This window comes from Clarias gariepinus, chromosome 4 (genome assembly GCF_024256425.1).
Source record: "Clarias gariepinus isolate MV-2021 ecotype Netherlands chromosome 4, CGAR_prim_01v2, whole genome shotgun sequence".
Lineage (NCBI taxonomy): Eukaryota > Metazoa > Chordata > Actinopteri > Siluriformes > Clariidae > Clarias > Clarias gariepinus.
The window spans coordinates 27200076-27213695 of record NC_071103.1 but is presented as its reverse complement, the minus strand read 5'-3'; the positions used below and the strand labels follow the sequence as shown (position 1 = coordinate 27213695).

Here is a 13620-nt window from a genome sequence, read left to right as displayed (position 1 = left end):
AAAACTCTTACCAAGCATCAAATACCTGGAATTTCCTTAAAATTTTAAAGTGAACTTTGATTAAATTGTCGTGTATGAAAGACTTAAGATAGGATTCATACTAAAAATAACCCCCTGGGTATATACATCCAGTGAGGTATATACACTAACCAGCAACAAATTTTAAACCATTAACATTAAAAACCACCAAGGTTTTGGGTTCCCACTTGGCGGGATCTGGGGAATTTGGAGCCTGAAACAACCTTGAATTTTGTCAATACTCTAAGCCATATACACAGCGGTCTATAAGGCACTGGGTGTCCTGATATCTTACTGTTGTAGCCAGTGTTGTGCTTTTTTTTTTTTGTTGAGCCAGTGCTTTTCTGAGGACCAGACAAGCTAGCCAAAGGCATAGTTTAGTAGTATATAATTACTTTAACCTACTCAATTCTCCTGGCAGTGGTGTTAATGTTATGTCTGAAGGTGTATGATGATGTGTGGCTCCTTAATTCTGCTGCACACGTATGTAATAACATTTCAGGGTAAAAATTACATCATTCATTCCTTCCATCCCACACAAAAAAAAATGTTCACTGACCACAGAATCTCCTCTCCCGTCCTAAACCACATTACCAGCCGGTGGCAGGAATTGAACAGGACAGGACACCAAGTACTTGAACATACCTTATAGAAGGAATTTGTATGGAAAACTAGATTAATTTACAACATGTTCCTCCACCACAGCGAGCATCATAAGAAAAGCATCAGAGCTATTACCTGGATGGCTGCACAAAATTCAACATACAGTAGTGCTATAATGTCCCCTGTTTAGCTCAAAAAAGGGACTTAAATGCCATGCTTCTCACAATAAATTATTTCCCCATTTTAAATGTATTATAACTAGATTATAAGAAGGTACATGGCACAGAATTTGTTGGGGTTTCAGTCAAGAGTCAAACCAGCAGTTTTTCCATTTGTGGCAACAATTAATCATCTAATCCTTAAAAGTTAAATAAGCCAACACAATGGCATGGTTGTATTTTGCATATAAATGAGTAGAAACATGCATGCTAATTTGACTCGGATTCAAATCAGTATGCACAACCTAACTGAGTTTACCAGAAGTTCAAGAATCACTTGTAAATTCTATTTATTGCTAATGAATGCTTATAATAGTCTTTCTACTGGGCCTTTCAATTGTTACCATGTTATTAAATTAATTTAATATAGGTGGCTTTTATTCAGTAAAGCAAATACAGAAACACAAAATGTATTTGTGGTTAAACAGTGTGATGAAGATCACACAATTACCACTAATCTACTCATCTTCAGTACTCACGCTCACAAAGGATCATGGCCTAACCACAGCCTGTGTGCTTATTCTTGTGTCATAGGGCCATTTTTCATCATCATTACAAAGCTATACTGTGAAAGGGAGATGCAACTGAGTCAGTTTTGTATGGATGTGTTTGTGAAATCATTTGGGCAGCATTAGACAAAACAGATTAGATTTTTCATATAAACACTGACTCTCTATTTTACAAAAATAAAATAAAAGACGGTATGAAAACTTTTTTTTAATATTAAAAGTTTATTAATGATAGTTCAAGTCAATGGTTCCATGAGGCATATTACATGGATTCTGCACAGTCTGCCCCATTTCACACATTCATCTTCTTAAATATGCTACCTAAAAAGAAAGAGAAAAGAAATATGGCTTAGAATACTTAGAATTTAGTTAGAATAGTTAGAATGCTAACTGTTTCATAAACAGTACAGAATATGGTATAGTACAAACTAGAGTTGTGAGTCTGAATTAGACTATTGATTCATTTCAAATGCACTAACGTTTGTGTGTTCATTGTGTGATTTATTGTTAAATCATGAAAATCTTCTTTCCTGCTGCAACCGCATATATACTCATTAGAAGTAATAGTCTTGCAAAAGGTGAGAATTTGTGGAAGGTCATTCAAGTCAATCCAGGACGTTTGATGTCACAGAATAACACCAAATTTATAACTTATCCACACTTATCCCAGTGTTTCACTAGAGCTTGGATACCATCAAGGTAGAAGGTTTCCTAAGTACACCAGAGCCATGATTAGAGCCAGGACTATCTGCTTCACAACTGACATGCTGTGTAATATCTGTAAAATATATCTGTGTGCTTTAGAAATTGATCTTGAACAATTAGCATCTGCAGTGTGCTTCCACATCAAAAGCTTAAGTGATTTAATGCACATCTTAACACAAGAAATGAGCTGCAAACATTGCATCTGGTTTGGCATCCAGCTTGCCAGGCAGGGAATGCTTTCTGTGATGGATGCGAGGTTAAGTTGAGCTCAAGGAGCAGTCCCTGAAGAGTGTTACTCAAGGCCCATCATTCTTTACAAAGATAATAATCCATGCACATAATACATTATAATCCATCCATTATAAACACTCAGAGAGAGAACCACGGGTTAAACCTAGTTTAAAAGTCTTGGAATATTACAGTAAGTGCTTCTAAGTACGTATACAGCCTAAGCACATGTTTTTTTGTAGTTGAAAATTTTAAACAATTAAAATAAAAAGCAAATATTATGAAATTAATGAATAAACATCTTCAAATACGAAGACTTTATGCCCAACAATAACCTTTAGATTCCAGACAGCTCTTGTTTATGTGCAGAATATCCAGTGCCAACCTACATGAGGTACAGTCTTGAATCCTGTCATCCTGCATGTCCTTTTGAAGGTCGTCTTTACTAGCATTTGATTATCAGAACCCTTCAAACTTGGCAAGGTGACTTCAGACTAATATTTTCTTGATGAAAGAGCTTAAATAGCTGACGCTGACGAGAAAGAATGGAAGAAAGCTGAGAACTATTCATTTGAGACCAGCAGCAACATCACTGACGTTACAAAGGTCTGAGCAGTGTTTAAATTAGCCTACATGATCAATAACAATGAGATAACATGGTACTAAACTCATTGTTCATGCTGTAGCCAGCTAAAATATTCATACCATTCAGTACAGTATTTACCATGCAACATATTGTCAGCTCCCTTTTCATTCAGTTTCACAGTGAAAATGCTCTTTATTAAGTGCTAGAAATGCCATTCTCTGCCATTTACTATTTTCAGCCCATAAGCAAAGATACAGTATGTCTGGTGAGCTAATCCACAGAGTGTGGATAATACAGTGTGTGCAACGGGTTCTTGGTGAAGAAATAGTTCAGCTTTAAAATAAGCATCTTTCTCATTTCCAAACACACTCTCACACACAGTCGACAAGCTAAAGCAGACGGACAGCTGTACAGTACATCACTCACCTTCACAACGGGCTGAACGGTTAAGTCTCCAGACAGAGCACTCAACTCCATCTCTTGTAACTCAATCTGAACTCCATCATCTGATTACCGTGGCCCTCGACCCAATGGCATTAGCACCAGAACACTCTGTTAAAGTGTGTAAACTCAAACTCAACTCCTCAAGTACTTCTCTACTTTTTTTTTCCACCCTGGCATCTCTTATTCATTTTCACTCTGACCATTTGAAATTTTCTGGCTTTCTCTCGCTGGACTGCATCTAACAGTGATCAACAGAACAGTCTCGTTTATGCAGCCTGTTTGTGGAATAACAGAACCCAAACGTGCAAATAAAAACGTCACTTTTTGTTTCAGCCACTGCTTGTAAATTTTAACGGCCACCAGCACTAATGGCTTCACAGTAGGCAGAGCTACAATTGAGCTGCGCTACGTGAGAAAAGGGATACGCTTTTGTGCACTAGAGGTAAAGGTAACTTCCGTGAACTTCATTATAATAGTAGATCAAATATTCATTAATTAAGAGGTTTCACGTCCTGTAGCACTAGAGACCCTTGCACATCTGACAGGGAAACTTTGTCCATTACATTAATGTTTCATTTATTTATTCACTTCATATATTCTATCCATCCACTCAATTTTTACCCAGTAAATCAAATCAATAGAGGACAATATATACTGCAAAGACAAAGTTTTCAGACTAATTAAAAGCCTCCCATACAGAGGAGGCAGCAGATACACTGAGCAAGCATTGTTTGGTTTTCTGTAAAGCTCCCGAACTATGGAATCATGCAATATTCTTTCATATTTCTACTTCACAGCTCTCACTGCAAATAATGTTTGGCAAATACAGTGAAAACTAACAGAGCCAATGCACTGCACATAATAAACATGTTAAAATCCATGAAATGCTTAGAAATCATTAGAAATGTAGGTTGATTCATCATACGATAAATATTCTACAATAATGATGATGATAACATTTGGTAGAAAAGTAGCAGTAAATAAGTATTGTCCAGAGCTGGAGAGGTGAAATGCACAGCCCTACATCAGCAAGGTTATTCATGTGATGATCCCCTGAGTACCTTTGTGCATCCGAGTATGCAATGCATTATCCACTAGGGGGCAGGTTAGAGCTTAAGCATTTTTTTTTTTTTTTTTTACCTGGCAGGTTTCCCTGTTGATCTGATTATTTCAGGCCAACTATTCTGGGATACATATTTGTCATTGTGGGACAACCAGCTTTCTGCTATTTCCACTGTTTTAACAAGCTGCGTCACAAATTGAATACCACGATATTCAATACGTGATGAGAGATACATTTAGTTTGTTCAATTGCTTTATATTTGGCATGTAGAGTTTGTGTTTAGGTATGCACAAACAAAATGTCTAAAACCAGTGAATATGTAGAACAATGCTGGCTGAAAGTGTGCTGGTAAAATTCTGTGAGAACAGATGGCATAGGGGGGTGAGTCTGACCTGATAGTTTTTCATTGAGCACAATGAGGAGGGCAGTGTTTTTGTAGAGGAGCTCAGGAGCTGCAGAACCTCCTCACATGTGCTTCGAGGGAGGATCAGAGGATGAACACTGATGTCCTTCTCCCATGCATCAACAGCTCTAGAGAGACAGATATAAAGTGTGAGAGAGAGAGAGAAAAGTGTGCAAGCAACTGAGACATAAATTACATTAATCAGACGGTTTGAAATATGACAATTTTAATTATGTCACGGCAATCTGTCAGGAAGGGAGCGCTGAACAGTGAATGAGAATGTGGCGGAGGGAGAGCGTAGCAGAGAAACTGATGTCCTGTCACATTATGGCAATGATCTATCCAGGACATTTCAGTGACATTTAGCCATCTGTGCTGCTGTTCTGCAGGAAACCCGAAACTGTGCTCTTAAAAGGCAAAACTCGGCAGTAAGGCTCACAGAAAACCACCATGCCAGCAAAAATTTCAGCAAACACTTTTGTCATCCTGACAGCAGAGACCTACACTTAAGAGTGATAACGATCAGCCTGGAAGATGCACTCTGTGGATGTCTGCTTCCCTCATCCTTTCTGTAATGACAAGTGCTTCAAACTGACAACAGTTCACACCCATGCATGTTTAAGTTTTATCAAAAATCACTCACATTGGCATGAATGACAGAACATTGTTTTACAGGGAGACATGGAGTAACACTATGCACATCCTGGGAGGCTTTAACTTATACTGCTAGTTATAATAGTGCAACCATAAAATCCTGAATCCAGGTCCATGTACTATATACAATAAAAAATAAAATATGTTCTATTAATTCAGCTCAGGATTTAAAGGAGGTGGTAAGTGGGGATGGATAATGAGGGGCAAGAAATTGTGCAGTGTCATTAAAAACATCTTAAAGAGAAAAAAAAATCCAAGTATTCATTTATTAGCTCAGGTGTCAGAAATGATAATCAAGGAGCTGAGCGAGAAGAGCGCAAGATGTGAATTTATGACTTACTCATCCTGTTGACCATGAGTGCAGGGGAGGTAAAGGACTTTGATTGCCCCAACTGCCTGGCATGACTGATGCTTATTGGGATGACGGTCACTGGCGGAGATGAGGATGTCACTGCTGATGGCTTTCTCGGGGAATGAAGCGATCAGTGTGTCCATGTTCAAGAGCCATAGCTGGTGATATTAAAAGAGCAACATTAACCACGACATTAAGCTGCGGGAATATTCTAAAGGATATTTGTCATGGAATGTAAGTGTACTTGAGGATTTCAGTGTAAGATAAAACACAGAGAGAGACAGAGAGAGCGAGAAAGAGAGAATAAGAACTTTTACTGTTAAGAAAGACATGAGATTTAGACTAGCTTTACCATGATCACAGCTCTACCATCTGGTGTCTGGATGGAAAAGCGAAATATGCTTTGAGCAGATGACAGCTCAACAAGTTTGGAAACAAGGGCTCTTTCTAGGAACTGCTGTCTGGATAAGGAAATGTAAAAACAATTAACCAAAATCTACAGTCCTGAAGAACTATGATACTCACCAAGCCTACGAAGTAACTAGTGATTTTAATCAGGGTAGTCTGAAACTGTCCAGGTATAAAATTAGGTATGTGGTATAAAAATGATAAGTAGTACTTGCCTATTTTGTGGCATGGTGTCCTCTCCATCTTCACTTTGCCTCACAATGACTTCAGTTATATAGAATTTTAAAACCTCTGTAACACAAGGGTATTCATTTTGTAAAAAGAAAAATACAGGTATGATAGACACAGACTTTAACGTAACTAAATTTAAAGCTGATACTCAATTTAATGATCAGCATTGTATGAAAAAAAAAAAAGAACTTGGTTTTGTGAAAGGAAAAAACGCAAAACAATGCATTGTGTTATGAGGAGGAGCAAAGATTTCCTCCAACCGTGGTGTAAAGGGAAAATATAGAACAGAACATTTTTGGCTCCAAATCTTTTTTTTTTTTTTCCTGCTTCACTTCTCAACACCTACTACTGTGAAGTAACACATTTTCATAATAGTTAACTTGACGAATTCTTCTCCTTTAGTGTACATTCCCTGAAAACGGTTTAGCCATCATTTTTTCCCTGTATGTTTAATGGTGTTTTATTAGATTTTATCATACAATGAGCAAACATATTTATGGCAGCTATAAGAAACGAAAATTTTAAGGAACACTATGACGTCCACACCAGCGGTCAAAATGTCCCCAATTCTAATGAATATTAACTAAAGCTTTTGGCCTGTATCTGCATAATTTAATGCACTGAGCAACTCCCGAATGATTGAACATTTGCATGAATGTATAGGTATTTCTGTTTATATTTGATGTAAACTTAAAAAAATAATAATAATAGTACTTCTAAAAGTCCTATATGTGCACAGAACAAGCCATTTCTCAGCTTTATTTAGGTAAAACGGTGTAATGAGACATACAGAAATGCGCTCAAACACAGCAGCCTTATTATGCTGGTCGCTGTGCGTTTTATGAATCCTACCTGTCGTGACTGCCTCTCCCAGCACTGCGCAGCAATTCTTACAGAAAACCACATTCCTGTGGCCAAGTGCCTGCTGTGAGACATGGACACAAACCAAAATAGACAGATGATCTGAAAGTACAACCAGGTTTAAGCCACACAGAACAGAAATCAATAAGCAGAGAGGAACCATTTACGGAAGTGAAAGATAAATCAGGCATTTGAACAGCAAAGGGCTACAGACACAGAGTCACAGCAACCCACAGAATGGTTAAAGAAAAAAGAAAAAAAACAAGGAAAGAAAAATCAATAGCCCAGAAGATGTTAAGACTTCTCTGGTTGGTGGACACTCTATAAAAAAAGGAATGTCAAGCCACTTCCTTGAGAACCCTTCATAAAGAAGAAAGAACATCTTTCTTCACACCTTGTCAGCCCAGAGGCAGTGTAGATGGAGCAGACCTAATTTAAACATGAATGAGGACTTCTTACACCCATCCATCCCTTCCCGACCCACACACACACACATGAAGGGCTTACATACTATCTATGAAGCTGTAAGTATGGAAGAACAGTTAGATTTTTACTTCTTACATGGTTTGATTTTCATTATGACGCACCTTTCTGGAATGCACATTAGAGTCGGCGTTTACATCAGGCGCCTCCACTCCATACGTAAGCCTTTCCTCACTGCTGCCGTCCTGGGTCAAGAGGAAGTATGTGTCACCGAGTAAACAGTCCTCTTGTTTAGGGTGAAGCTTTTTGTTGGCAAAAGGATCAGGATGGCAACACCAGTCATCTATCAGCGTATTCCAGTTCCCATTGGGTAAGGGGAGTACTCGCCTGAAAACCCTAAAGCAGCAAATACTTTTATATTTACATTTATTTATATTCACAGCATTACTGACATTCATAACATTTTCCCATAGGACAATGCTACAAAGCTAGGCCTCTGATAATGTTAACACACTTTCTTGCCATTTCCACCATGACCAAGTACTCTTAATGAATTCAATTATATTTCTACATGATGCAAGCTGAGCCGGGTAAAAGGGTAAAGCTGAAAATAGTCCAGACCACCGACCAATCTAAAACATCCAAACATCAAATAATTTTCTTAATTAATGTAATCTCTTTCCTAATCAACTAGTTTACTAGAATAACGGTTCTTTTTCTAAATGTCCATTATCTGCCAGATTTAACTGCTAACATCACAGGTTTATCATTCCCAGTGGTGATTTAAAATTAATTTGACTACTTATGTAACTGCTTAAATATACTGTAATCTAATGTAATCTATGTGTTTATTAAAGATTAACAAATTACAGTAGGAGTGCATGGTGCCATGAAAACAAACTTACTTAGTCACATGCTCTGAGTGCAAGTTCATTTTATTTTTAAATGAGCGATTCATGCACTGTCCTGTGCGAAGGGAAACACTGCATTACTTTCTCCCTTGTCGAACAGCGCATGTTGGTAGCATTATATGCTAGGGATAAAGGCCTGGGGTAAACTGTTTTTCTTGGTCGGTCTATCGGTCAATCCATCAGTCTGTCTTCTTTATGATTGACAGGAGAGTGTGTGTCACGGCATCATCAGGCTAGAGCATCATCGGGAATTGAAGCATGTTTTTTAGTGTATCCCTTGGATGACGCTTAAATATCAGATTTAATATTCAGTGCAGTTTAACACAAATAATATGAACAGGATGATATGCTTTTAACATACTTTTACCATGTCCTCCCTTGACTCTTGGCTTGTAAGAGACATGATCAGAATTTAACCTTGCAATAAGGTGAATGATTTTCTGTTGCATCATTGTTTAATCAGAGCAAAACTGAACTGCTGTTCTTCCCAGGTGATTCATCCCCCTGTCAGGATCCTGTGATCTCCCTGGACAACACTATGATCTCACCTCCACACAACCTTGTGGTAACCATGGACAATCACGTGTCCCTTTCTTCACTCACTGCTAATCTGACACTCACGTTGATTTCTCCTTTACAACATCAAAAGGATTTGTCCATTTCAATCCACACAAGGGCACTCAAGTAGTTGTTCGGTCCCTTGTCATTTTAAGACTCGCTCTTATCAGGTCTGCCTCTGTAACTGCGACTGATTCAGAATGAAGCCACAAAACTTGTTTTCAACCTTCCTAAATTCTCATATCCCACCTCATTACTTTGCTCCCTCCACTGGCTGTACCTGCCTGCATCAGATTTAAAACCCTGATATTTATCTACCAAGCCAAGAAAAGACCAGCACCCACCTACATCAAAGCACTTATCACACCCTGCACTGCAGCACACTCTTTCCGACGCTCTAGCACTACTCGACTGCTCCCACCATCTCTCAGGGTACTAGGAAGACATGCGTCAGGACTCTTTTCTATTCTTGCACCTAGGTGGTGGGATGAACTTCCTCTAGATGAGCCTAATAGCCGAGTCACTTGCAGTCTTCAGATGATGTCAAATAGGCAACCTCTTTCTGCATTACTTAAATTAACAAAAAAAAAAAAAAAACCCTCTCCAACACGATTTTTAGGCTAGTGCTATTGTTAATCTGTTACTTGTTTAACTAGTACTATATGTGGAGCACTTTTGTAAACTGGTTAAATGGGTCTTGCAGAAATCTCCCTCTTTTTTTTAACAAAAGGTGCTTTACATCAATCTGCTGCTTAAACTAGTGTTAAATAACTTTTGGATCTTTTCCTCACCTGTCTTTGAGCAGCATGTCCCCACAGGACTGACACAAGATACAATAGCTCCTCTGTGCCCTCAGATGCTGAATTGCACTGCCCGGAGCCTCTGGCAAAAACAAACACAAAACAGTCAGCAAGATATTTCACCAGAAAATGGACAGCTTTTCAGTAGACTTTATCAGAAACAGTCAGATAAATCCCTGCAAAATGACCAGAAGCTCGTGTGTAAAGACATAGGCATTATGGATTCAGGATAAATAAAACAATAAAAGGCCAGCAACAAAAAGTTTGAAGGATGACACCATATCTGTTTTGAGACTTATATGATGTCAGGTCAGGTGGACATCCAGAGTGCTGAAACAAGCACATCAGTGGCTCAAAGCCAAAGGTCATGAAATCTTCATTCATCATTAATCTCAGTTAATCTGTGGAGTAGGATGATGTGTGGAGCCTAAGGGTGGGCCAGGACTCATTATTCAAGTTCCTCAAATGAGGTTACACAGCCCTTGAACAAGTCCATGCTTAATGACCTACCAACTTTGGCACATGTGGGCCTCTGTGATCATTATGATGTACGCATTTCTCTGATAAAAGTTAAGTGAATATAATTAGTTGATACCCACGAAGAACTTGGCACGTACCTGAACATTGGCCAAGCTTCAAACGCACTCTAATATGCAGCCCATCCGCGCTCAGCTCCGGACTCTTCTGACATGAACCCTCCACTAGTCTGACCTCTGGGGGGAGTTTCACGTCAAACACCCCATCAGGTATGTGGATTTGTATAGCGGTGTCTCCACTAGACACATTTACCAGAGATATGTCTTTAGCAACATCAGTCCTAAAGAAAAGAAAAAGAAAAACACAGTAAGAGTTAGTAAAGGACAACTTCTTCCAAAACACAATCTCTGCTGTTTAGTACAACCAGAAATGCACAATCTGCAGAGGAAATGTCAGGCACATACTGCACCCACTACATACATACATTATTAGGATGGATTCATCCTGAGGCAAAAAAGTAGAGAGGATTCATCAAAAATGCCCACTTTAGGCAGACTGTCTGCTGCTCACATGGTAGATTTAATGAGCAGTACAGATCGAACATTACGTAACAGGCTACATATAAAATTAACTGGGTGGTCGCTGTAGAATCAGTGGTCGTTTGGACTGGAGTTACCCACATGGGTATTTTTTGCATTTATTAAAAGTGCAATGTCAGCAGCCATCTGCTCATCCTCACAAAGAATCTTTTGAGCTAAGCAATATTTTCTGATATTAAAAATACACACACACACACACACACACACACACACACACACACACACACCATTAATGAGACAATAAATTAGACTGGATAACATTCTCCAAAGCACAGGACAACCAGTATGCTTTCTATAAACACACCATCATGCTGTACAGGAATGCCATAAAGTAAATTACAAAGGCAAACAAGCATCACCACCTGGTGGTAAAAAGCAGCAGTAACAAAAATCAAAGGTTGGCAAATAAGTTTTTAAAATGCTGTTGGCAGTTAAAATTAAAAATGTTTCGTAGTCTTTCAGCAGCTTCAGTTGAGGGATAGTCTTGCCACAACTGACTAGACAACTTGGCACAGTTTTTTTTTGTTGTTGTTGTTTTTTTAAACGTCAGGTGCTCTTCCTAATGCAACCCTCCTATTTTTATCACAGCATAATAATTATTTAACTAGTAGTATGGTGACTTCCTCTAGGGCTAAGGGATTTTATCCGGGTACTCTGGTTTTCTCCCACAGTCCAAAAACTGATAAGGGTCACTGGCATTCCCTAATTACCCATAGCGTGTGTGCATGCGTGGCATCCTGTCCAGGGTGTACCCTGCCTTGTGCCCATGGTACAGAAGTAATCCTGTGGTACAGAAGATGAATAAATGCAACTGAGCAGTAGTGGGTTAATAGCATTGCTCAAGAGCCCAGGGTAGGGTAGCAGTGATGAGATTTGAACTCATAGCCTTCTGATCAGTAGCCCTATCTCTTAACCATGGAGCTACCACTTCCCAGGGAATAGTTATGTTTTATAGTAAGGATATAGTAAGATGTAAAAAGTCTTCAATTGTCCAGTTTCGATGAGTCTGAGCCTCGGTGTTCTTAAAAGACAGGGGTGAACCTGATGTGGCTCATCCACCTCTGATGTGTTGTACATGTGGGGAGATGCTTTTCTGTTCACTGTGGGTGTGGTTACTGGAGCTATTATAGACTTCCTGTCAGCTCATAAACCTGATCATTTTCTTCTGATTTCATCAACAAGGTGTTTCAGGCTGCGGACCCAAGTGGCACCAAAACTCATGCCACGGTTCGAGTCCCAGCAAAACGGTTTCCTTTTGGTCTGATGTTAGATGTGAACACGAACTAAAGCTCTTGACCTGTACTTGTATGAGGTCATGTATTGGGCTGCTGTCACGTGATTTGTTAATTAGATAAAGCCTGGAATGTGAATGTAAGCTAGATGGCCATAAGTATACGGACACCTGACCATCACAGCCATGTGCGTTTAGAATCTTACATTTCAAAATACAAACATGGGCATTAGTATGCAGTTATTACTGGACATTAGTTAATTTTATTCACAATTACACCATGTCTGTAACTCTCTGAACAGACTATATAAAATCTGATACATATATAATCTGATACATATATAATGCATGATACAGTATAATACAATCATTCAGTGGCTTGTTGTTCTTCCCTAAGTAGGTGTAACTCACCTTCATATATGTGATCTAAACCCATTTAAAACTGCTTAGCCGAGCTAAATCCAGTGAAACACAACACACACCCATTACATATAAACTCCTCGAGACTCCAGCAGCGTGCAGTCCCACAGCGTTAGCTGTTAGCACAGGCTAACTGTCAGCCGGCAAACTGGCACAAGTCTTAAAAATGCAAACAAACAAAAAACACCATAAACTTACCGTATAATTACCAATCCGCTTCTTAACCGCTCTCTCAGCTCAATAAACACAACGTCCTGTTTATTCGATGCCTCCATTTATTCAAAACTGTTATTTACTACAGTTCTGTGTGAAAGTACTAGTTTTTCTATAGTTGTTGTTAATTTATCAGCTAATGGGTTTACTGCCATCTACCGGTAGCGGCGTGTAACTACATTCAGACTTACAGACCGAATTCAATCCATCCATCTGGAGTCCAACTGTGGACGTTAGTGATGACCAGAGTATTTATTCCCATTGTACGCCTATGGTACGGACCTCTGGTCAACACTGACAATTTGGAAACACCAGTTAGCCAAATCTGCATGTGCTTACCACTAAGCCACTGTGCCACCATGGACTGCATTCTATACACAAAACTACTGCATGTACATTATATCTAAAATACCAAACACCTGTTCAGTTTATATATAAGCTGTATTTTACCTTATTACTGAGGTGGTACTTGGACCTAATGGACCACTGATGTAGCTTTAAAGCTTTAAAATTTCCATGTAACGACATAAACCGTCCTGGGCATTTATTTCTGTATAAATGCTTTCATTACCCACACACTCAGTCATTGTCTATACTGCTTTATTCTGTGTACAGGGTCACCGGGCACCTGGAGCCTGGGGCCTATCTAAGGTATAGACTTAGGGAGACTTGAAAATGCCAATTCATTGCAAGGCACACACATTT

The 13620-nt window shown here is 39.0% G+C and overlaps 1 protein-coding gene across 1 annotated transcript; it reads right to left on the bottom strand.

The window, feature by feature from the left end:
* Window positions 1-1550: 1550 nt before the first annotated feature.
* Window positions 1551-12992, bottom strand: ube3d (ubiquitin protein ligase E3D). The gene is made up of 10 exons (XM_053493630.1): window positions 12901-12992; window positions 10593-10792; window positions 9967-10057; window positions 7871-8102; window positions 7275-7347; window positions 6403-6482; window positions 6136-6240; window positions 5772-5941; window positions 4767-4905; window positions 1551-1669 (listed from the first exon to the last, which is right to left on the bottom strand). The coding sequence occupies exons 1-10, from the start codon at window positions 12975-12977 to the stop codon at window positions 1649-1651; spliced, it is 1188 nt and encodes a 395-aa protein (XP_053349605.1). The 5' UTR covers window positions 12978-12992; the 3' UTR covers window positions 1551-1648.
* Window positions 12993-13620: the final 628 nt, after the last annotated feature.

Excerpts from the sequence above, each read along its gene's own strand:
- ube3d (XM_053493630.1), bottom strand. The coding sequence starts at position 12,977 with ATGGAGGCATCGAATAAACAGGACGTTGTGTTTATTGAGCTGAGAGAG. Across the intron at positions 6,483-7,274 it reads GGGAGAGGCAGTCACGACAG|AGGTTTTAAAATTCTATATA; the intron begins GTAGGATTCATA and ends CTTGTGTTACAG. Across the intron at positions 5,942-6,135 it reads ATGGTAGAGCTGTGATCATG|CTATGGCTCTTGAACATGGA; the intron begins GTAAAGCTAGTC and ends TAATATCACCAG.